At 35.0% G+C, this 24,968-nt stretch overlaps 1 protein-coding gene across 1 annotated transcript in view; it reads right to left on the bottom strand.

The window, feature by feature from the left end:
• Nucleotides 1–24,460, bottom strand: part of bckdhb (branched chain keto acid dehydrogenase E1 subunit beta) — a 90,922-nt gene extending 66,462 nt beyond the window's left edge. Inside the window, exons 1-6 of the mRNA XM_051131988.1 lie at nt 24,229–24,460; nt 21,663–21,740; nt 21,515–21,583; nt 10,843–10,976; nt 4,915–5,070; nt 1,349–1,457 (exon numbers count right to left, since the gene is read on the bottom strand). Of these exons, the coding sequence (XP_050987945.1) occupies nt 1,349–1,457; nt 4,915–5,070; nt 10,843–10,976; nt 21,515–21,583; nt 21,663–21,740; nt 24,229–24,421 (739 nt within the window). The 5' untranslated portion in view covers nt 24,422–24,460. The remainder of the gene's footprint in view (nt 1–1,348; nt 1,458–4,914; nt 5,071–10,842; nt 10,977–21,514; nt 21,584–21,662; nt 21,741–24,228) is intronic.
• Between the last annotated feature and the right edge of the window lie 508 nt (nt 24,461–24,968).

Raw genomic sequence — 24,968 nt, forward strand, 5'->3', positions numbered from 1 at the left:
GTGTTCATGTGACACACACAATCTCAAAACGTGAAATTCATCATCAAACGCATTTCCCAGTTGTGCATCAATTGCAACAACACATTGTCAGGAGTGATTGCTCTTTTGGTTATTAGTGCTTTAATAAACAATTTTCACTTGCAGTGAGGCTATTTAATGCAACATCATGCATTTTGTCCGCTAGGGTTTCTTATGTTCCAAAACATTAAATATACAATATACTTGTATTCTATTTTGGTCTATTCTAGCAGAGCCAAGTAAACCAATGTAAGCACTTAAAAAGCTCTTTTCTTTTTTTTTTTTTTCGTAATTTTAAACGAAAGATCATTTAAACTGTTGTGTTTTGGGTTTCATCCCACTGTGTTAAAATTTTCAAGCTTTCACTAATATTTTTATTTCAGTGCATCATATGCTCAGTGTAATCAGAACACAGATGACGTTCAAAATATATCTGTATGTGACATAACAGGTCCCCTGACTTCTGTAGTCAACATCAGGAATTTAGGCTAATAATGCATGTCCAGCTCACCATTTATTTTAGCTTAAGTGTGTTTAATGAATTTAAAAGATGTCCATAACTGCTCATATGTGACCCTGGATCACAAAACCAGTCATAACGGTACTTTTTTGTGCATATCATCTATAAGCTGAGTCCACGACACTACGAATCACGTCTAAGTTCATCGTCTGTGCGCTCCGGCTCAAAAAGGTAGAGTATGGCGAAAAACTCCTCATTTTCTCCTACAACTTTAGAATCATCCGACATCGTTGTACCTTTTTGTTTGTAAACAGCGTTTGACTTACTTGCACTTTCTTAGTGTTTGCGCGTTCGCTTTGTAAACACTGGGTCTGTAGTTCCGCCTACGTTCCGCATGACCTTTCGACGTGCTACATAAGCTTTTGTGCTTAAAAAGTATACTCATTTTTATTTTCCAAAAAAAAACGGCTGATCGTTTCACTAGATAAGACCCTTCTTCCTCGGCTGGGATCATTTAGAGCCTTTGAAGCTGCATTTAAACTACAATTTGGAAGTTCAAAATCGTGGCACTATTGAAGTCCATTATATGGAAAAAAAATCCTGAAATGTTTTCCTCAAAAACCATAATTTCCTTATGACTGAAGACAGAAAGACATGAACATCTTGGATGACAAAATTATTTATAAATTTTTGTTCTGGAAGTGGACTTCTCCTTTAACATCCTAATGATTTTTGTCATAAAACAAAAATTGATCATTTTGACCCATACCATGTATTTTGGCTATTGGAACAAATATACCCGTGCTACTTATGACTGGTTTTGTGGTCCAGCTACTTATAATACCATTGTGACTGTTTATGATCACTCACCTGCTGCTCTGTAAAGGATTTTGGGCTCAAAGAAGATACAGGGGTTTTGATCAGTGATGCAGGACAGAAGAAGACCCTTGGCCTGGACCGGACCTCTCGGCACAACAATCTAACAGCCAGAGAAAGGATGAAAGAAAGCTATTATTTGTTTCGTAAAAAAAAAAACAAATAAACTTGTCGTTTGTACATTTATAAGGATACATAAGACTCCAAAGGTGACGCTGTGTCTCCTCATTGGGTTCATTTTAAAGATGCCTCGAGATGGAAAAAGTGATTCACTATCAAAAGTCACATGTTCTCAGCAGGAACACTGATTTTTCGAAGCAACCCATTCTAACTGAATAGACCATTACAGATGAAGAGGGAAAAAAAGATCCGCCACTCAACAACAAAGACCGGTGATGCACAGAGAATCAGACGGTAAAGAGTGAAAAGCGGCGCTGAGGTTAAATCAGCTCAGTCACTCTGTATGTCGGCTCATTAAATGTCAAGCCGGCAGTCAACAGACTGATCCAGACGAGAGCTGGTGCAGGTCACTTCATAGACAGTCAAACATCCATCTGCTTCAAATTTGATGCAAACTCCAATTTTTCTCTGCGTTTTGATGCAGCTTGAGAAATATGTGCTGTAGTGCAAGTGAGACGAGTAAAGAGGTGCTGCTTAATCAACCTCACACTGCTGCATTTATTGTTTTTAGTGCATGTACGTGACTCAGGACCACAAAACTTTTTTAAATTGAGATTTATATATCATGATGTATGGTTTGTTAGAATAGGACAATATTTGGCCGAGATATAACTGTTTAAAAATCTGAAATCTGAGGGTGCAAAAAAATCATAATATTAAGATAATCACCTTTAAAGTTGTCCAAATGAAGTTCTTAGCAATGCATATTACTACTCAAAAAGTGACAGCAAAGACATTTACAATCTTACAAAATTTCAAATAAATGCTTTTTTTTTGTTGTTGTTTTTTTTCAACTTTCGGTAATACTTTAGATTATTGAACAAATATTCACTTAACGTTTTCCCTCAATAAACTCCTAATTTGCTGCTGATTAGTAAGGTGGTTGTTACGTTGGGGTATAATCATATGTTTAATGATTGTGCATCCAAAATATGGTCAAGTAGAATAAGGTATTAATATGTGCTTTCTAGGTACTAATGAATAGCCAATATGGCAGCAATATGCATGTTAATAAGCAAGTTAATTGTAGCAAGTTAACAGTTAATAGTGAGAACTGGTCCCTAATCTAAAGTGTTATCAGACTCTCTATATAGCAAAGAATCCAATTAAATAAATAAATAAATAAAATGTATGACCGTTTCCACAAAAAATATTGGGCAGCACAACTGTTTTCGACATTGATAATAATCAGAAATGTTTTTTGAGCAGCAAATCAGCATATTAGAATGATTTCTGAAGGATCATGTGACACTGAAGACTGGAGTAATGATGCTGAAAATTCAGCTTTGACCACAGAAATAAATAATATTTTTAAAAGTGTATTAAAATATAAAACCGTTATTATAAGTCACAATAATAGTTCATTAAGTTACAGTTTTTTTATTCATTTTTAATCAAACAAATGAGCAGAAGACTTCCTTCAAAAACAAAATGTTAAACATGTTACAGACTCCAAACTTATGAACAGTAGCATAGTTTTAACAAATACAATTTGGCAAAGTCGATCTGCACGGTGCTTTTGAACCCAATTACTGACTGAATACACTAATTTCAGTGGCTTGGTTGAATATTCCTTCAATAAAAACAAATGTCCAATGTCTAAAATCATATTTATAAGGAACTCTGGAGGAAGAGGAGGAACTGGTTATGAAAATATCATTTAAAAGTCAAATAATGCAAAATACCTCAATTTTCCAAAAACAGGCTTCATTTTCTGTCATCAAAATATAATTTCTTATTTGTCAACACTTTAGTTTAGGGACCAATTATCACTATTAACTAGTAGCTTATTAGCATGTATATTACTAGAATATCGGCTGTTTATTAGTATTAAAAAGCACATATTAACAGTTTATATGGATAACCATATGTGACCCTGTATTTGTAGCAAAAGCCAAAAAAATGGATGGGTCAAAATTATCGATTTTTCTTTTATCCCAAAAATAAAGATCATTAAGTAAAGATCATGTTCCATGAAGATATTTTGTAAATGTCCTACTGTAAATATATCAAAACTTAATTGTTGACTAGTAATATGCATTGCTAAGAACTTCATTTGGACAATTTTAAAGGCGATTTTATCCATATTTTGATTTCTTTTGCACCCTCAGATTCCAGATTTTTAAAGAGTTGTATCTTGGGCAAATATTGGCCTATACTAACAAACCATACATCAATGGAAAGCTTATTTATTCAACTTTCAGATGATAAATTGACCCTTATGACTGGTTTTGTGGTCCAGGGTCACATATTTTAAATCCCTTAATCCTTAAATCCTATACCTAAATTTAATAACTACATACTAGGCATTAAAGGAGAAGTCCACTTCCAGAACAACATTTTACAGATAATGTACTCAGCCCCTTGTCATCCAAGATGTTAATGTCTGTCTGTCTTTCTTCAGTCGTAAAGGAATTGTTTTTTGAGGAAAACGTTTCAGGATTTTTCTCCATATAATGGACTGATATGGTGCCCCGATTTTGAACTTCCAAAATGCAGTTTAAATGCGGCTTCAAACGACCACAAATGTGGTTGTAAATGATCCCAGCCGAGGAAGAAGGGTCTTATCTAGCGAAACGATCGGCTATTTTCATAAAAATAATACAACTGAAATACTTTTTAATCTCAAACACTTGTCTTCCTTTGCTCTCCGTGAACTCTGTGTATTCTGGCTCAAGACAGTTAGGGTATGTTAAAAAACTCCAATCGTATTTTCTTCCTCAACTATAAAAATCATTTTAAAATACATCCTAAATCACTGCAGAAGTACCGACCCAGTCTTTGCAAAGTGAACATGCAAAGAAGAACAAACACCCTTAAAAAAAAAAAAAGTAAAACAGCGATATAGGACGATTTTGAAGTTGAGGGAGAACATGAGATGGGAGTTTTTCAACATACACTAACTGTCATGAACCGAAACAAAAACAGTCCAGGCAGAGCAAGACAAGTCGAGGGTTTGACATTAAAAGGTATATAAATTGTATTTTTTTAATGAAAATAACCAATAGTTTTGCTAGATAAGACCCTTCTTCCTCGGCTGGGATCGTTTACAACCGCATTTGTGGTTGTTTGAAGCCGCATTTAAACTGCATTTTGCAAGTTCAAAATCGGGGCACCATATCAGTCCATTATGTGGAGAAAAATCCTGAAAGGTTTCCTCAAAAAGCAATTTCTTAACAACTGCAGAAAAAGACATGAACATCTTGGATGACAAGGAGGTGAGTACATTATCTGTAAATCTTTGTTTTGGAAGTAGACAGAAAATTAGGAGTTTATTAAAGAAAAAGTCATAGGTAACAGTGAGAATTGGTCCCCAAACTAAAGTGTGACCTCTAATTATTTTTTTCTTTGAAAAGTGAGTTAAACATGTTGAGATTCACCTTAATTCCAGGACAGTGTACGAAGAAGGCCTCTGGACTCTGGGAGTGATAGAGCGAGCCGTGACCCACGCAGCCCCACGGCGATCTGATGGTCAGCTTCCCGCAGTCGAACATGTTCCCCGAACGGTACCGGTACTTGGCGGCTTCGTTTACGATCTTCAACAGCATCAGAGTTAGAAACAGAAAAAGAACTTAACATTTACAACTCACATCTGCGTACAAGAAAAGATGGACTCCGCGACGCTAACGCGGTCACGTCCAAAACTCCTCTCATAAAACGCCCTTTAGTTTAAAAGGCGATTTTTCCTGCCATTGTCGCCAAAGCTTTTTAAAATAAACAAAACGTGGAGCCTGGAAACTCTCTTACAACGCTTGACAACAACTGCTTGGCAGGAACTATGTAAAATGGGGTTTTAGAGACTCTAACGGCAGCATAATTGTATGATAATGAAGAGAACCAAGCGCAGACTTGTGAAAGAGCTTCCAGAAATATCAGAGATTATCAAGGCTCAAATCCTCTGCTCACCGGACGGTCAGTTTTGGATGTAGAGAGTGACAGAGTGACTCATAATGGTGCAAACTGTTCCTGTAAAATATGCCCCTATTATTGTGTCTGGCATTCGGTTGCCTTGACAATGGAAGGAAGCTCATCCATCTTCAGCAAGGCAAGGACACCCAGAGAACAACAGCGGTGGACTGACAGAAAGAAAGAAGCTGGATGGTTCGTCCTACATTTGTCTTAAAGTCAGCCAGCGTCTCACAAAAACCCCAAAACTGCAGACAAACAAACCTCACACTGACATCAATGTATCTTAATGTGAAAATACATTAAATGGAGAAATTATTAAGAGTCATAGCATATAAGTCATATAGCAAGGTTTCCTCCCCAGTCCACAAATATACATTCAGGGCCAGATTTACTAACAGCTAACAAAAAAGCTTTCAGATGCAACAATTATGGGAGGAGAGTATATCAATTAATCATGCAAGCTGCTTTAATAAGGTTTGCCATTAAAAATAAATAATTATATATTTAAATTTCACAGTGAAATATTACAATACTAATACTATTTTTTTCATATATTTTTGTTTATTTAGCAATATTGTTATTATTATTAAGTAGCCATATTGAAAAGTTTTAGCCAAGTTGTGTAGCTCCAGAAGCATAACAAACCTGGATTAAAAAAGAATTAGGCTGAATTCAGGTAAAGTGGGCAGTTTAAGCTTGATTGCACTGTACTCAAAGGGTTTACACTTTCAGAGCATAACAATGGTTCTTAACTAAAGGGACACTGTTTCTCCAAATGATAAAGTAATTTTGGTTGACTTTGGCACCTCAAAGAAGGACTATATCATGGTGAAAGGCAGGGGTGTTTTTAGGATTTGAAAACATCAGAGGATAGTGGGTAAACCTGGATCCTTCTAGGGAGAAAATTTTATATGTTTTAAAGTTAAATTCATTAATCTGGTGCACTTTGAGAGTTCAAAAAGAGCTCCAAGTTAACCCATGTTCAGTGTGCAAACTGAACAAAGAAAAAAGGTCGATGACCTGACTCACCCCTCTTCTGATGACATCGAACCTGAAAACATCGGATCATGAACTGATCGTGTGAGCAAAGTCATATTGTGCTTTCGACCTTATGTTTTATTGTTACCAAATTTGTTTTAGCATGTCTGTTTATTTGACTGCATACAACAACTTTTATTTGTTTTCTACAACAGCCTTATGAAAGGCTTAACATATTAATTTATCTTTTAATGACTGAAAATTAAACTTTATTTTTGGCAAATAAAGGGGATGTACTATTAAAATTTAAAAGATGGAAGAAATATTGTGTAACAAAGTTTTATTGATTTTTCAACAGTAGTAGTAGTACTGTAGGCACGTACATTCTGCTGAATATAATATATTTCTGGCACAATGTCTACAAGCTAAACCGAACTTTTATTTTGACGGGTTGTCGTGAATACCTTTAAAAAGGTATCTTTCGGGGCTCGAGCCGAATGATTAGCCCTAGCGACGCCCCTGGTGATATATATATATATATATATATATATATACACACACACACACGGACAAAATTGTTGGTACCCTTCGGTCAATTAAAGAAAAACTCTCAATGGTCACAGAAATAACTTTAATCTGACAGAAGTAATAATAAATAAAAATTCTATGAATGTTAACCAATGAAAGTCAGACATTGCTTTTCAACCATGCTTCAACGGAATTATTTTAAAAAATAAACTCATGAAACAGGCCTAGACAAATATGATGGTACCCCTAACTTTATATTTTGTTGCACAACCTTTTGAGGCAACCACTGCAATCAAACGATTCCTGTAACTGTCAATGAGACTTCTGCACCTCTCAGCAGGTATTTTGGCCCACTCCTCATGAGCAAACTGCTCCAGTTGTTTCCGATTTGAAGGGTGCCTTTTCCAGACGGCATGTTTCAGCTCCTTCCAAAGATGCTCAATAGGATTGAGGTCAGGGCTCATAGAAGGCCACTTTAGAATAGTCCAATGTTTTCCTCTTAGCCATTCTTGGGTGTTTTTAGCTGTGTGTTTTGGGTCATTGTCCTGTTGCAAGACCCATGACCTGCGACTGAGACCAAGCTTTCTGACACTGGCCAGCACATTTCTCTCTAGAATCCCTTAATAGTCTTGAGATTTCATTGTACCCTGCACAGATTCAAGACACCCTGTGCCAGATGCAGCAAAGCAGCCCCAGAACATAACCGAGCCTCCTCCATGTTTCACAGTAGGGACAGTGTTCTTTTCTTGATATGCTTCATTTTTCCGTCTGTGAACATAGAGCTGATGTGCCTTGGCAAAAAGTTCCATTTTTGTCTCATGTGTCCATAGGACATTCTCCCAGAAGCTTTGTGGCTTGTCAACATGTAGTTTGGCATATTTCAGTCTGGCTTTTTTATGATTTGTTTTCAACAATGGTGTCCTCCTTGGTCGTCTCCCATGTAGTCCACTTTGGCTCGAACAACGGCGGATGGTGCGATCTGACACTGATGTTCCTTGAGCATGAAGTTCACCTTGGATCTCTTTAGAAGTCTTTCTGGGCTCTTTTGTTACCATTCGGATTATCCGTCTCTTTGATTTGTCATCAAATTTACTCCTGCAGCCACGTCCAGGGAGGTTGGCTACAGTCCCATGGATCTTAAATTTCTGAATAATATGTGCAACTGTAGTCACAGGAACATCAAGCTGCTTGGAGATGGTCTTATAGCCTTTACCTTTAACATGCTTGTCTACAATTTTCTTTCTAATCTCCTGAGACAAATCTTTCCTCTGGTCCATGTTGAGTGTGGTACACACCATGTCACCAAACAACACAGTGACTACAGTGACCTGGAGCCCTATATATAGGCCCACTGACTGATTACAAGATTGTAGACACCTGTGATGCTAATTAGTGGACACACCTTAAATTAACACGTCCCTTTGGTCACATTATTTTCAGTCTTTTCTAGGGGTACCATCATTTTTGTCTAGGCCTGTTCCATGAGTTTATTTTTTTAAATAATTCCGTTGAAGCATGGTTGAAAAGCAATGTCTGACTTTCATTGGTTAACATTCATAGAATTTTTATTTATTATTACTTTTGTCAGATTAAAGTTATTTCTGTGACCATTGTGAGTTTTTCTTTAATTGACCGAAGGATAGCAACAATTTTGTCGCGCGTGTGTGTGTGTGTATATATATATATATATATATATATATATATATATATATATATACACACACACATATATATATATATATATATATTTTTTTTTTTTTTACTTTTTTTTTTGTTTGTTTTGCTTTGTTTTTGGTTTTGTTTTCTTGTAAAGTGTTTAAATATTGCCGGCCCACTTTGGCTGAATTTGTTAGATAAGGTGGGCCAGTGGGATTGAGGTTAAGTGATCTTTAACCTTCAGTAATTATACCCAAATTTATTAAATAAACTGACATTCACTGGTTATTTTATAGTTGACATGTAAAATTAACTTAAAATGAGACTGTAGTCAGGAATTTAAGTCAGAGATGGAAAAAAGGAAAGAGAAAATAGAAAGGAGGTCAAGGCATGAAGTTTCATCTGTGGAGCGTAGGATGAGAGGAGAAAAATATAGATGCAGAACATAAATCTTTAAAAATTGAATAATTACAAATAGTGTAAAGCACTTAGAGAGCATACAAAAAAATTTTTTTACTTGTAGTTGCCATGTTAAAGTTTCCTCCTATTATTATTTAGTAGCCTAGTGGTTGTTGTTTGTGTTGTAGTCACATGTTCAAAATGTTGTAGAATTCATTTTCCCCCTCAGTATTCTGATTTATGAATTTTCTGATGTTCTTTCAGTTGTTTGGAATTCCACAAATGAATTGAGATGTGGATTTACAGAATTTATTGTAATCCTAACCTGTAGGTTAAATATTTTTGGGGGTTGTTAAATATGTTTGCCTGATAATATGTGTTAATAAATCATGTGTTTTTAATTAAGATGCAGAATCATTTTGATAAAGGATGACCCACTTTACCTGAAAAGAAATTTGCCTTGAGTATGTTTATAGCTTATGTTTATTTGTATATATCTCGCAAATAACAGTTTATATGAACTGTATTAAAATTGAAATATTATAGCTGGACCTTAAAGTTAACAAAAGTAATAGAGAAGAAAAGAAAAACACATCTAGGTATCTAAATTACACGTTTTACAAAAAGTGGCCCACTTAACCCTTTAGTTTACCCTAATTAAGTAATTAAAAAAAACAATATTCACAGAACAATGGACTACTTGCACTGAGCCTCATGACGCACTTCCGTTTCGAAATGATACGGCTCAGTTATTTCCAGTTATGTACATTTTCAGTTTGTTGCAATCATGTAGTTGACTTAAACACCTAATAAAATGAGTTCAGGGGATGATTTCAAATTACGGACATTTTCAGAGACAGGAGAAGACATATTCTGATGATTACTGAGTACAGAATTTTCTAAACTCAACGGAACGTGAAGTTTTAATCCAACATAAACTCATCTGTGAAAGTGGTGGCTGGTAATCATACATGATTGTTCACCACAGGGTGTCCTACGACAGTGGCCTAATCGCAAAGCTGCAGTGTTTGTGAGATCTGATGAATATGATCATAATGAACCTTCTATTCTGTGTCATATTCTGTCATCATTTCAAAGTATGTAGCCTAATGCCAAATTATTTATACAAATTATTTAAATGTTTAACTGTTTAAATGTTAAATAAGGCAGTTACCGCACATTCATTCAGACATTTTAAACAATGGAACAAAGAGTAGGGGGCTCGGAATAAACGCACACAAACAAATAAAAAATAAAATAAAAATAAAACCAAAAAATTGCAATTTTAACTACAAATTACCACAGGTTTTACTACACTAACCATAGTTTAACGATGGTAAGCTATTTGTAGTAAAAGTGTTGTTATACATATGTAAAAATGAAAAAAAAACATGGCACTCTCACTATAGTAAATCCATGGTTAATTTTCGTAAGAGTGTTTATCAGTCGAACTCATTTAAAACCGCACATTCAACAGGTATGAAACATGATCTGTAAAAGAAAAATGCCGTTCATGAGAATGTGGCAGGATTTGGATTAAAGACTTGGATTAAACCTCTTGATTCACATGGATTACCTTCACAATGCCTTCGTGAACTTTCTGAAACATTACATTTTTGGTGTAGCAGACTAGTCCTTCAATGGAGGACTAGTCTTAATCTTAATATCTTAATTTGTGTTTAAGATAAATGAAAATATTATGGATTTGGAAATACAAGTTTGGATTTTTTTTTTTTTTTTTTGGGTGATCCAACACTACAAAAATACAGGTTAAAAACATAATTTTAAAAAAGTCCATGGAGATGCTTATAAAGAAAAACTCTTGAAAACAAGCTCACCTGATCAAAAGCTGGGTAAATGTAGTCAGAAAACTGAATTTCTGCAATAGCGGTGGCTCCAGCTGCAGCTGCGCCGATCCCAAAACCCACAATGCCTTGCTCGCACAGCGGAGTGTTAAATACACGGTCCTTACCTGAGGAGAAAACCAGAAAATGTCAACCTACTCTGCACTCAAATCAGTCTAAATGAGCATGGTTTTAATCAGCATCTTCACAACAGGTATCAATTCTGACACGTTCATCCGAAAAACAAGGGCATACGTGACAGGATGTTAGCTACAAGTCATTTCTCCACACAAACACTGACATGGGCCATGATGCAGCTGCAGCTGAAGTTTTGATGACTGCCACGATGCTTCAACAGACCACGTGTTTCTAATATATAGATTTTTTATGTTTTTTATATTATAGGAAGTGTTACCCTCAAACCATAAAAAACTGCTGCATAAAACCTTTTTTTTATAAACAAATTATACAGCATAACAGGATAAACATACACAAGATCAGAGAAACACAAAAACAAAGCCTGTTTTCCACCTCCCCTTTAATGCAGTAAAGAACCACATGAAATAGACTATATTTAGAGCGGAAAGTTATTTTCATTCATACCAGAGCACATGCATGTCTCCTCCGCTGAACTTTCACTAAAACGTGAGAAATATCTAAAAACTTGATGCTTCTTTGAAACTATGCATGAAACCGTTTCTATACAGCACAGAGTAAGAGCAGTTAACGGATTGCTCTGGGTTCAGTTCAGGTTCATCTCTATGGACACATGCTGCTGATTTCCACAAAATCACTCACTCCTTTCTCAGTTTATGAAAACAAGACAAAATTGAATTTCACAGTAATAAAGTTACAATGTCAAAATGGCAAGCTTTCGTGATTCAGTGCACAATGTACGATTCCGGACACAATTTCACCATCTGAGACAAATTTCTGGAGACCTTTACTTTCAAAAATAAATGTCCTTTACTGGCATTGATGATTCCATGAAGAACCTTTAACATCCATGGAATCTTTCCATTTGAATTCCACAAAAGGTTCTGTCTTTAGATTATTAAAATGTTCTTTACACCAGGTAGTAATGGTTCTTTTGACCCTTTAACTGTCATTCTCATTTTCAAACAGACGTGCGTGAAAATGCACTATCCAAACTTAAAGGAGAAGTCCACTTTCAGAACAACAATTCGCAAATAACTTACTTACCCCCTTGTCATCCAAGATGTTCATGTCTTTCTGTCTTCATTCTTAGAGAAAATATGTTTTTTGAGGAAAGCATTTCAGGATTTTTCTTCATATAATGAACTTTAATTGCGCCCCCGATTTTGAGCTCTAGGGCTCTAAATGATTCCAGCCGAGGAAGAAGGGTCTTATCTAGTGAAATGATCGGTCATTTTTTTCGGAAAATAAAAATTTGTATACTTTTTAAGCACAAAAGCTGGTGTAGCACAGGTTCTGGCATGCACGTTCGCGTCACTACGTACTATTGAATCATGTCGAAAGGTCACGCCGAATGTAGGCAGAACCACAGACCCAGTGTTTACAAAGCGAACACAAAGCGTTTACAAAGCGTTCGCTTTGTAAACACTGGGTCTGTGGTTCTGCCTACATTCGGCGTGACCATTCGACATGATTCAAAAGTCAAACGCTGTTTACAAACAAAAAGGTACAACAATGTCGGATGATTCTGAAGTTGTAGGAGAAAATAAGATGGAGTTTTTCACCATACTCTACCATTTTTAGCCGGAGTACACAGACGATGAACTTACACGTGATTCGTAGTAGTGATGGGAAGTTCGGATCATTTTACCAACTTGGATCTTTGAGTCTCGTTCAGCAAAATCTTTTTGAGAGTCATTTCGTTTATTTTAGCAAAATCAGCATCACGTGACAGCCCCATAAGATTAATGAACGACTCGAAAAACCCGAAGACTCGAAACAGGTGAACTAATTCCAGTACAGAACCTAATAGGATGTTGCGCATGCGGCTGGGATCATTTAGAGCCTTTGAAGCTGCATTTAAACTACATTTTGAAAGCTCAAAATCGGGGCACAATTGAAGTCCATTATATGAAGAAAATTCCTGAAATGCTTTTCTCAAAAACCATCATTTCTTTATGACGGAAGACAGAAAGACATGAACATCTTGGATGACAAGGGGGTGAGTAAATTATTTGTAAATTGTTGTTCTGGAAGTGGACTTTCCCCCTTTAATTTTTTATAATTCATGAACGAAAACATTTTGCAATAAGATTTTGATGTACATTTTCCATGGTAATGCAGTGTCTGATTTTAAAAAGGTTTTCAATGGATGAATTTTGAGATTTTAAGTTTTCAACTGATATATAATTTCTGATAATATCTAAAGCGCGATAAGGAAAAAGGCAACAAAGAAAGTCTTTTTGTGACAGGTCAGAACTCCTGTTACGATGTAGATTTTTGAGGTGCTCTCTTGTCATAAATTAATCTATTACTTTTCCTACATAATTTGTAACACAAAACAGTGGTAAAAAATAGACTTGATTATGTTTGTTTGGAGTTGGAGCTAAAGTCTACAGGACACTGGTCCTCCAGGAGCAGGTTTAGACATCCCAGTTTTAAGAAATGATGACTGGAATGTTCTTTGAGGAACCCAAAATAGTTGTTCTATGGACTCACTGTGGAAACACCCTTTTGGAAGCTTAATTTCTGAGAGGGTAAAAGATTTTGGTTGTCATAGGATAAAACTGTGAGTCTTGTGATAGCATAGTGTGACACTTTCTCAGTAAATTAATGGTCTTTGTGACGACTCTTAGTCAAAGTTCGGGCAGTGTCACACTCCCATAGAACTACTCATGTGCTCAAGGTGTACTAGCAATTAGATCGTCAGCAATGTGGCTCATTCTTGAAGCAAAGTTTTGCCTGAATGATGATTAGACTCACTGTTTTGGATCTCTGCATTTAATCTGAGAATGCACATACAAAATGACGCATTCAGTGTGTGATAGAGTAAACAGCAGCGGCAGCCTCACCCTGGTCCTAATTCAGTAAGGAGTTTCAATTCTGTAGGTGGTGCTGTTGGCCTACTTATAATAAAATGAAAGTAAAACACACAAATAACATTTAGACTGTATTTCTGACTAAAATAAAGCAGTATTTGTTGTCATAAAACCATAAGTATGGTCAGAAGCTATAGTTTACATGAATTAAAATAAAAATATAATCTGTATCATCTTCGGCTACCAGGAAACATGAGCTGAAAAATAACTGCATATTGGATATCGGCAAAATCCAATATCATGCATCCCTTTCTCTAAATTATAAATTGTTTTTAATGTACTAGGGATGTGCATGTCCATAACTGAGGCAGATACAATATGCATCTCGATGCATAGCCAACGATACTATACATTAAAAATACATATGAAGCAGCTATCATTGCAATGTGATATGTTTCAACCCTATTACGATGCAGTGTAATTTGATTTTGATTTGATTCAACACAACGTGATTCAACGCAATACGGTGCAATGGAAAAAATATGATGCTACGCAATTCAGTATGGTACAGATAGTTCACATTTATTTCTTTGGTGGAAGATGGAGCTTTACCTCTGCCATGATAATCTACATTCTATGTGATTCTCAGGTCACGCTTCGGTCTCCGTAATGATACATCATACGCACATAGCAGCAGTGGGGATGAAAGAACGCGCTTAAGAAACAGCTTAGAGAGGAAAAAATCACTATAAAATATTGGTTACAAATTATTGTGCACTTTCTAAATAATAAAAATATAGTGCATCTACTAAAAATTATACATCAACTGTTTTTTACCAGTGCAAAAATGTTAAAAACTATGCATCATGATAAAAATGGCAACTATCTGATGACACTTTAAATCAATGCATCACATCATTAATTTTTAATGCCGAAGCACTGATGCGAATCAGTGAATCTTACTATCCCTATAACGACCCAGGCTGGAAGGCTGTGCATTTTTAAGCACATTTGTTCCTTGGAGGCTTGAATAAAGTCTATGCTTTATATAGAGAGAAACAATCATACAGACTGCACTGTTTTTTTAAACACCTAAACTCAAATCCATCAACACTACTTTGTTCATTCTAGAAGTGAACTTTGGTGTGTATGGTGATTAGATTCACTGTTTTGGACAGCCATCTTAAACTTCAGAACATTAATACAGAATGACTCATCCACAAAGGGTGGAAAAAAAAAAGATTCTCTGATGCATTGCGATTCTCTCTTCAGCGATTCTGAGAAATTTAGAATCGATTCTAAGCTTAGTTTTTTATCCATATACGCCCTTTTGTGCACTAAAAACAGCGCTATTCTGCTTACTGCCAATTACACACTCAACACTGAATAAGTATATAAACTTACAAAAGGTTTCATGGTTGAAGCGAAATACAAGGACAACAGCATGCTTCTTTGACACTATATGCGCTGTGAGAAATGTGTGGTTTGATAGACAATGTGCACTTTCACCCGCCAGTATTTCAGTATTTTCCTTTCCAAATGCTCGAAGAAAGCATCATTTATGCTGTTAGGAGTGCAAATCAATTTGATGCACAAAACCAACTTACTGACAGACATCAGCATTTTTGTGTAAAAGGTGCTCACTCAACTCTGCATGACTTTGTAAGTAGTAAAATGCACTGTCATTTTTAAATGCCTTTGTGATGCAAAATTAATGTAAACAGAGTCACTCATGTCTTAAGGACAGGACAAAACATCTGATATGTTAAAACAGATCAGTGCATTAACGTCAGTGCAGCCTATTAGACCTGCTGCTGTCTGTGATGTTATCAGTAATATATAGTTTATATTAGTTTGTATGTTTTGAAGCTATATTTAGCTGGTTATAATTCTTAACACAATTGTTTTAATTCATTATTAACTCTTTGCCCACCTCTGACAATTTTTAAGCTTTCCATGTTTTCACCGGTGTACAATTAGGAGGCGCTATTACACTATTACTATCTTCTGAAAAAGTAGTGAATGTCTGAAGTACTGAAGAAAAAAGCGATTGCATAAGTAAAATAATGCGATCAAACAGCCTAACATTACCGGATGAAACGTCAAAGCTGTAAGTGCTTTAGGATCGTGAAACTTTGGATGTGTAGATGGAAGCGATCTAACGCATCAGTGTTTTGTTAATTGTTCAAAATCCTGGATGTTTGACAAAAATGTGATTTGATCAGAAAAAACATCTTACCCACATCTTACCCACATTTAATAAAAAAAGAATGCTCAAAGCTAGAATAAGTTAAAAAAAAAAAAAGATGAGGCTTTGTTCTGTATTTTGACTTATTGCATGTTCAGATATTCATACAATGATCAAAAAAGGAATAGAAGGACGATTTAGACTTAACAACTGCAAAATAACAGATCTGCATATAAAATAAGCACTTAAACAAAAATTCAAGGTGCACATTTCTGCTTTTAAACCCTCCAGAACATCTTGACCCACAAACCTACATCGCAAGCACTATTTGCTTGTTTCTACTTAGAAACAAGTCAAAATGACTCTATGTGGTAATCGATGCGGTCCATCAAGCTTTTCTTATTTTAAACCTGAAATGCTTCTTTAAGAAATGATGCAAAAGAAGAGGAATTTGCAGGTTATTTCAAAGTTCTGGTCGACTCAGAAATCGCTCGCTGTCCTTGAAACGAAAAAGCTTCTTTGTTGAATAAGGTATGCATTCAACAGGCTGCTGATGGGCATTTCAGAGATAATACAGTGTTTACCAGCTGAAGTCCGTAATCCACTTCACAGAAAGCAATTTAAAGCAGATTGCAGACAGAAGGGGCTGCGTGTTCAGACGGTCAGCGGAAGCTCTGCATTACGGCCGCGTGTGCGTCAGCCTTTCGCACGCCGCTTCCACGCGTTGACCTGCGCGCGGTTTATCGGCACCGCGCGGGAAAGAGGGCAGAGGCTCTCTTAAATGAGTGCCATGAAAACCCTGTTCCCCGTCTAACGAGACGGCATGGAAAATAATGATCCCTCTCAAAGGTCAACACCTCTGACGTCAATAACAAACAAAAGGCACCCACGCGGCGGGAGGCATATTGGAGTCGTGGATCTGTGTTTATTTCAAAACATCACAGAGTGCCGCTATATATAGCGCTTCTGTTCAAAACGAGCGGCAAACAGCAGATGTGGGTTTTTTTTTTATCATTACCATAATGTCTGTTTTCCTCCTCTTTGCCTCTCTGCAGAAGCATAATTTAACTATTTATGGCTTGTGAAACCTGTAGAGGGTGTTCTGTTCAATCTGAATCTACTTCATTTACTCTTGCATAATTGATGAAGTGCAACAAAATGAATGACAAAGAGCTCAAATGCACAAACATTATGATGCTCTACTGAAAGCGCATTTTAAATTTGGTTTAGAGGAGCTTTAACAGAGCATTCATACAGAGGAAAACGCAAATCAAAATGTCAAATGTTGCTAGAAAACAAGTTAGTTACAACAATGAAAAGAACCTGTTTCAGTGTTGTTTATATATTAAACAAGTCAGATTTATTTTTAGATAAAACATTAAAACTGCCAGGACTCAAAATGCAAGACAACAGCTTAATATTTAAACAGTACATAGTAGTCAACATTTGAAGTGGATCAAAAAAAGTTTATGAAGTTGTCCAATAAGACAAGAACTGGTATTGTTTTGGTTTCAGAACAACTTTGATGAAACGTTTTGATCCACTTCAAATGGTGAATACTGTATACAGTAAACGTATTTATAGACATGTTATCAGAATGATCTCATTAATCCTTTGGTGAATATACTGATAAAGGGAAACACAAATTTAATCATTTATTTATTTATTTATTTTTATATTTATTTTTTTTTTTTCTCAAAGATTTTTAAATGTTTTTGAAAGTCTCTCTTCTGCTCACCAAGGCTGGATTTATAATTGACCAAATAAATATTGGTACAGTTTAAAAATAACTTATCTAATATTATCTAATATTTAAAGTGTATGTATATATACAGTGCCCTCCACTAATATTGGCACCCTTGGTAAATATGAGCAAAGACGGCTATGAAAATAAATCTGCTTTGTTTATCTTTATGATCTTACATTCAAAAAATTCACAAAATGCTAACCTTTCATTGAAGTAAAACAATTATAAGTGGGGGGAAACTTACGTTATGAAATAAATGTTTTTCTCATATGCATGGTGGGCACAATTATTGGCACCCTTAGAAATTATAATGAGTAAAATATCTCTGAAGTATATTCCCATTCATATTTGCATTTATTTAGCACACTAGAATGACTAGTAGTATGATATTGTCCAGCAATAACTTCCTGTTTCACAGGAATATAAATATGAGGAGCACAAAGGCCAAATTCCCTTAATCATCCATCACAAGGAATAAAACCAAATAATATAGTTCTGATGTGCAGAACAAGATTGTTGAGCTTCACAAAATAGAAAGTGGCTGTAAGAAATAAGCCGAAGCATTGAAAATCCCAATTTCCATCATTAGGACAATAATTAAGAATTCCAATCAACTAAAGATGTTACAAATCTGCCTGGAAAAGGATGTGTGTCTATATCGTCCTAATGCATGGTGAGGAGGAGAGTTTAAGTGTCCAAAGACTCTCCAAGTATCACAGCAGGAGAATTGCAGAGATTAGTTGAGTCTTGGGGACCAAAAGACTAAAAAAAAAAAAATTCAAACAGCCCCTACATCACCACATGGTGTTCAGGAAGGTTTTAAGAAAACTCCTCCTTGCTCACCCAAAAACAAACTCCAGCATATTCAGTTGTCAGACACAACAGCAAACACTCAAGATAGGTTTGGTACAAAAAGTACCCCATGCCCACGGTTAAATATACTGCTGGATCTTTAATGTTGTGGGCTTATTTTCCTGCCAGAGGTCCTGGACATCTTGTTCAGATACATGGCATCATGGATTCTAGCAAATACCAACAGATAAAAAACGTAAACCTGACTGCATCTGTTAGAAGTTCTATAATGAGCTGTGGTTGGATCCTCCATCAGGACAATGATCCAAATCAAACATCAAAATCAACACAAAAATGTGTCACTGAGCATAAAATGAAGCTTCTGCCACGGCCGTCCCAGTTGCCTGACCTGAACCCTACAGAAAATGCGTGAGGTGAACTGAAGAGAAGAAGCACCAGCATAGAGCTGGGAAACTAAAGGATCTGAAGAGTTTCTGTATGAAGGAATGGTCTCTGATCTCTTGTCAGGTGTTCTCCAAACTCTTCAGGCATTAAAGAAGAAAACTCAGAGCTGTTATCTTGAATAAAGGACATTGCAATAATTGGGTGCCAATAATTGTGGTCAACATGAACTACAAAAAAACATTTATTTCATAAAGAGATTTTCCCCCTGCTTTCCATGGTTTTACTTAAATGATAGGTTAGAATATTGTTGAATTTTTTGAATGAAAGATTAAAAGGATAAACAATGCAGATTTATTCTTACAGCCACCTTTGCTCATATTTACCAAGGGTGCCAATATTAGTGGAGGGCACTGTATATATATATATATATATATATATATATATGAATTTTTCAGCATCATTAGTCCAGTTTTACTTCCATTGATTTATGGTTTGTTAATACTCTGATGTTTGAGAAACCATTATTATTATCAAAATTCTTTGATGGCTAGAAAGTTGAAAAGAACAGCATTTATTTGATAGAAATAAAAATCTAGACTAGTAGTATATATTTTATTTAATGCCTTGTCAGCATCTTAGGCTATTTTCATGGCAAAAACAATTCAAACAAACAAGTATTACAAAAACAATAAAAATCAGCAAACAAACAAGATGTTTGTTTGAATATGATAAAGATTCTAAAACTTTTTCTAGCAAAATTATACTAAAAAACTCTTTAAGTGTCTTCATTCATAAAAGAGTTTTCCACATACATTAAAAGCAGGACAGTCCAAAAAATATGTTTGATAGAAAGGGGAATCTTGCAAAACATACATTAAGTAGAATAAAAATCTAGAAAACAGAAATCGTTTCTGACATTATAAATTTGTATCTTTTTTATCTTTTATCATAGTTATTTGTGCTTAAAAACTCAAGTTAGTCAAAACATAAACAAGGCAAAGTGTCACATGCTTTTTTCAGCAAAGACATTCGTTCTTGATTGACTGCTTAAACTATTAATATACAAATTCTACAAGAAAATCTACAAGTTTTGTGTTATTTGTTTTAATTTAGTTCCTTTATTTAGATACAGCACTTAAATGAAGACCTGACCTCAAAGTAGGTTATGTTTATGCTGATTTATGCAGCTTTAACATTTTAGTTGCAAATGCGAACACACTGAACACCTCTTAATATGACCGATTAACATAAAAGCAACTAATTACCATCAAGACAGACATTGAATGGCCAAATGTGCAGAATACAACAGATACGCTGCATGAATTACTGCATCCCACAATGCAATGCACTCAACCTGACTTTACACTTCAAGTGTGACGAGCACAGTGAGCACGGTTATTTTAGTATCAGATGTACTACTCGTTTTTGTTAATATTTTGAATTAGATTTTATTTTTACATTTTTTGTTGTCGTTTTCATTAAAATTAGAGGTTTATTAACTCTGTTTGTCATTTTCATTAGTTTATTTTAAAATATGTTTACATTGTTTATAATAACATATTTAGTTTTAAATATCTTAGTACTTCAAATACTAAACTAAAATGAGAAATGTTGCCTTGGCAACTAGCAGGAATAAAAAAGTGTTGTTGTTTTTTTTTTTTTTTTACATTTTACATTTTACATTATTTTATTTCAGGTAACATAAATGATGTTTACGGTTTGAGTTGTAGTTTTATTAATAAATAAATACATTTATTAATACACAACCCTCTTTTGGGCACATTTTTTACAGCTCTCTTTTGACTCATTACTGGATAATTCTCACAAAAATAGAATTATTTAAACAAAACTGCTTTTAAATTTTGAACATTTACATTTCAGAACATTTAACATTTATATTTCCCAGCTGATTCCCAGCACTTATACACACATAGCTTGTTTACTGTTTACTGTGTACTGCTTATTTGTAACCCTGGACCGCAAAACCAGTCATAAGGGTCAATTTTTTTACATTTAGATTTAAGAGCTGAATAAATAAGCTTTCCACTGATGTATTTGCATTTGGTTTGTTAGGATAGGACAATATTTGGCCAAGACACAATTATTTGAAATCTGGAATCTGTGGATGCAAAAAAATCCAAATACTGGAAAAATCATCTTTAATGTTGTCTGAATTAAGTTCCTAGCAATGCATATTGCTAATCAAAAATAAAGTTTTGATATATTTACGGTAGGAAACATACATAATATCTTTATGGAACATGATCTTTACTTAATCCTAATGATTTTTGGCATAAAAGAAAAATCGATCATTTCCACCCATACAATGCATTTTTGGCTATTGCTACAAATATACCTGTGCTAAGTCTTAAAACTGGTTTTGTGTTCCAGGGTCACATTTTTGAAGTATGCAGTACACAGTGAATAGCAAGCAGGTACTGTAAAGTCGGTCCTCAGGCAGGAATAGCAGGTGTGACAGTACTGCCATCTAGTGTGAGCACACAGAACACACAGACTGGGACACTTCACCTCAAACGACCTACGAGCATGAAAACTCACCGTATTTATCTCTGAGGCCGACTGTGCATCGAAACACTCCACCAAACGCCACATCCTCACCAAAAATCACTGCGAAAGAAATACATGTTAATATTGCACCGGTTGAAGCACTAGTTAGATGAAACGAGAGGTTAAAATCCACTCGTACCTGCGGTGGGATCACTGGCGAGCATGTTGTCCAAGGCACTGGTCACAGACTGGAATAAATTCATCTTCTGTGTTGGACCTGCAGAGACATTCATGTCAATCATACAGTAGTCTCACAATTCAGCTAGAACAGCTATAAATGTCAGAGGAGAGTTTTTTGTCTTGCTTTTTCTGCATATACGGCACTGAAAAACGAGTGAACCTCAAGAAACATATAAACACTAAGCAACATAAGTCAGTTCATGATGACCTGTATAAATAAATAATCTTACAGCAGAAAGGTCTGAAAATTACCAATCACAGAAATGCTAATTGTGTTATTTTGATCAATATCAGAATTTAAACAGCATAACATGCAAATGTGTGCTTTCTGATTACGATTATTTGCATAATTTAGACATTTGAGATTATTTTAACTTGGACATTTTAGCCTGACTAACTGTAACACCTTTCTTTATTAAACTATTATTTAAAAATGAATGAAAAAAGTAGAACAGAAGCTTAAAAATGCACTGAAGTTCTTGTCAATGTCATTTAATGTTGAAAACATGTAACAAAATTCAACTACTTCTGTCATAATAATATGCAGCAATTATGTGTCTATGCATACTGCACCTAAATAATACTAATATGACATACAAGTATGAATATAGATTCTTTTCATATTATTTTAACTGTTTTAATAAAGCGAACTGCCAAAAAAAATAACAGTTTTACGCTTTTTTTATTATTATTATTTAATAGTTCCCCTATTAAAACAGAACATTTCAACTTTAAAGGCTTCTAAATAACTTTTAATACAACTACATCATTAGTTTATTTTCAAATATGTTTACATCGTTTATAATAACACATTTAGTCTTAAATATCTTAGTACTTCAAATACTAAACTAAAATGAGAAATGTTGCCTTGGCAACTAGCAGGAAAAAAAAAAAATGTTTTATTTTTTTACATTTTATTTAAATTAATGTTTATTTTATTTCAGGCAGGGTTGGGGTCAATTCAGGAATGAACTCAACAATTCCAATTCAAAGAAGGAAATGGAATTGGAATTGGAATTCAACAAAAATGACAGGAAACAGAGTTGGAATTGAATTGGAATTACAGGAAGTGGAATTCAATTCAGGGAAATTCCATTGAATTCCGTTTATTGCTGTTTCTGAGCATTTATTTGTGATTGCTTTTAGAGACATACATTTGAACTTTATTTATCATGCTTTACAAATACCAAGAAAATTTATGAAATAGAGTTGATCAAACGCAAGTAAATAAAAATAAAACTGTACATTATGAATTAATAATTGAATGACAGTGGTGATAAGTTTCTGGATGTACTATACATTCAATATATGATTACCACATAGTATATGTTTCAACTCACAAAAAAAATGAGTCATGTTCATTCATATATTTCATTCACTTTTTATTGCATCAAATTATCATCATTTCCTGAAATTTGGCATCGCTAAATATCTCAAGTGAAATTTAGTGGAATTTATTTGATTTCAGTTCTGTTTCCTGACATTCCAATTCAATTCCAATTCCATTTCCTGTCAGCTGCATGCAATTCCAATTCCATTCCAGGAAGTGAATTGGAATTTACCATTCATTCTCAATTCAATTCATGAATGGCCCCAACCCTGATTTCAGGTAACAGAAATGATGTTTACGGTTTGAGTTGTAGTTTTATTTATAAATAAATACATTTATCAATAAACAACCCTCTTTCGGGCACATTTTTACAGCTCTCTTTTGACTCATTACTGGATAATTCTCACAAAAATAGAACTACTGAAACAAAATTGCTTTTAAATTTTGAACATTTACATTTCAGAACATTTAACATTTATATTTCCCAGCTGATTCCCAGCACTCATACACACATAGCTTGTTTACTATGTACTGTGTACTGCTTATTTGTAAAACAGCTTCAACTTTAAAGACTTCTAAATAACTTTTAAATAACTCAATAACTTTTTTGTTTGCTGTGTTTGTTATTCAGGTTATTAAATCTTATAACCTTTTCTTATGCAGAACATTAATGATACTTTACTCAAAACACATTCATGATACAATTGCTCAGTAAACCTAGTTTCTTTCTTTCTCCCATCCAGCCTCTAAGAAAAGATGTGGTCATTCCACCTTAACAAACAAGTACTATTGTGGTCACTTTTTAAAATGATTTAAAGCTATTAGATATTACCTTCTGTTATCACATATTAATCTGGACCATTTTACCTAATCATTTCATCCAGTCAGATTTAAATGAAATTGATGAATCCTAACACAAGTTCATACAATAACAGTTTTCAAGTTCATAATGACAGAACTTAGCCTCAGTGTATTTGACAGCAAGTCTTCAAGCAACTGTAAACAAGAGTGACAGATGTCACGTCAGCCGGTAATATTTTTAGATTTATTTTTGGTGTGTACAACACCACAGCAAAGACAGGCTTACGTATTACGAATGGTATTAAAGATTGATCATTTTAAAGATGAATCGCGTGAATATCTCACTCTCGTCTGTACTGCAGCTCCATCGTAAAGTGTAAACAAGGGCATTTACCATACTGAGTAGGCACAGGGTCAGGATGATAGGTGAAGTGCGCTGCATGTCTCTTCTGTGTTTTCGGCTTGGCTGTGCAGTCAGGAGACAGTTTAAGCAGAGTCAAGCCCAAACTGCTGTGCACGCCACCGGTTAACCCGGTTAACGAAGTCTTAACGTTTGAACTTCTCAGAAAGAGCCGCGTCGCCGCCATTGCGAAGAAACTCCAGCAGGAAAATCGCTCTGACGTCAGCGCTCACATGGGCTAGCGCTGCTCTGATTGGCTGGACGCGTGGGAGGAGTTTTGATTGACACCGTACGTAAAGTTCGGGCCGTGTTTCAACCTAGACCGCATTTGTGGCCATAACAAACGTTATTTTAGCACAAGAATGCTGACTAGGTAGGCCTCTCACTAGGTTTTGAGACACAACCATTTGTTTTATCGTTACAGTTTATTAAACATAATTTGAGCTTGGAATATTACAGTTCTCGAAATTACCTGATAAGTAAATCAAGAATATTTGTCTTTATCTAAAACTTACGTTTATTCGATGCCTGGGTCATTCATGTTAGTAAGTACTTTTTAACCCCTTAAAGCGACAGTTCACCTAAAAATTCAATTTTGTTATCATTTACGCGCCTTCCACTTGTTCCAAACATGTATGAATTTCTTTCATTGACTACTATGGGAGTCAATGGCTACCGTCAACATTCTTCAAAATATCTTCTTTTGTGTTCAACAGAAGAAAGAAACTTGTATG

The sequence above is a fragment of the Labeo rohita genome, chromosome 16 (assembly GCF_022985175.1).
Source record: "Labeo rohita strain BAU-BD-2019 chromosome 16, IGBB_LRoh.1.0, whole genome shotgun sequence".
NCBI lineage: Eukaryota > Metazoa > Chordata > Actinopteri > Cypriniformes > Cyprinidae > Labeo > Labeo rohita.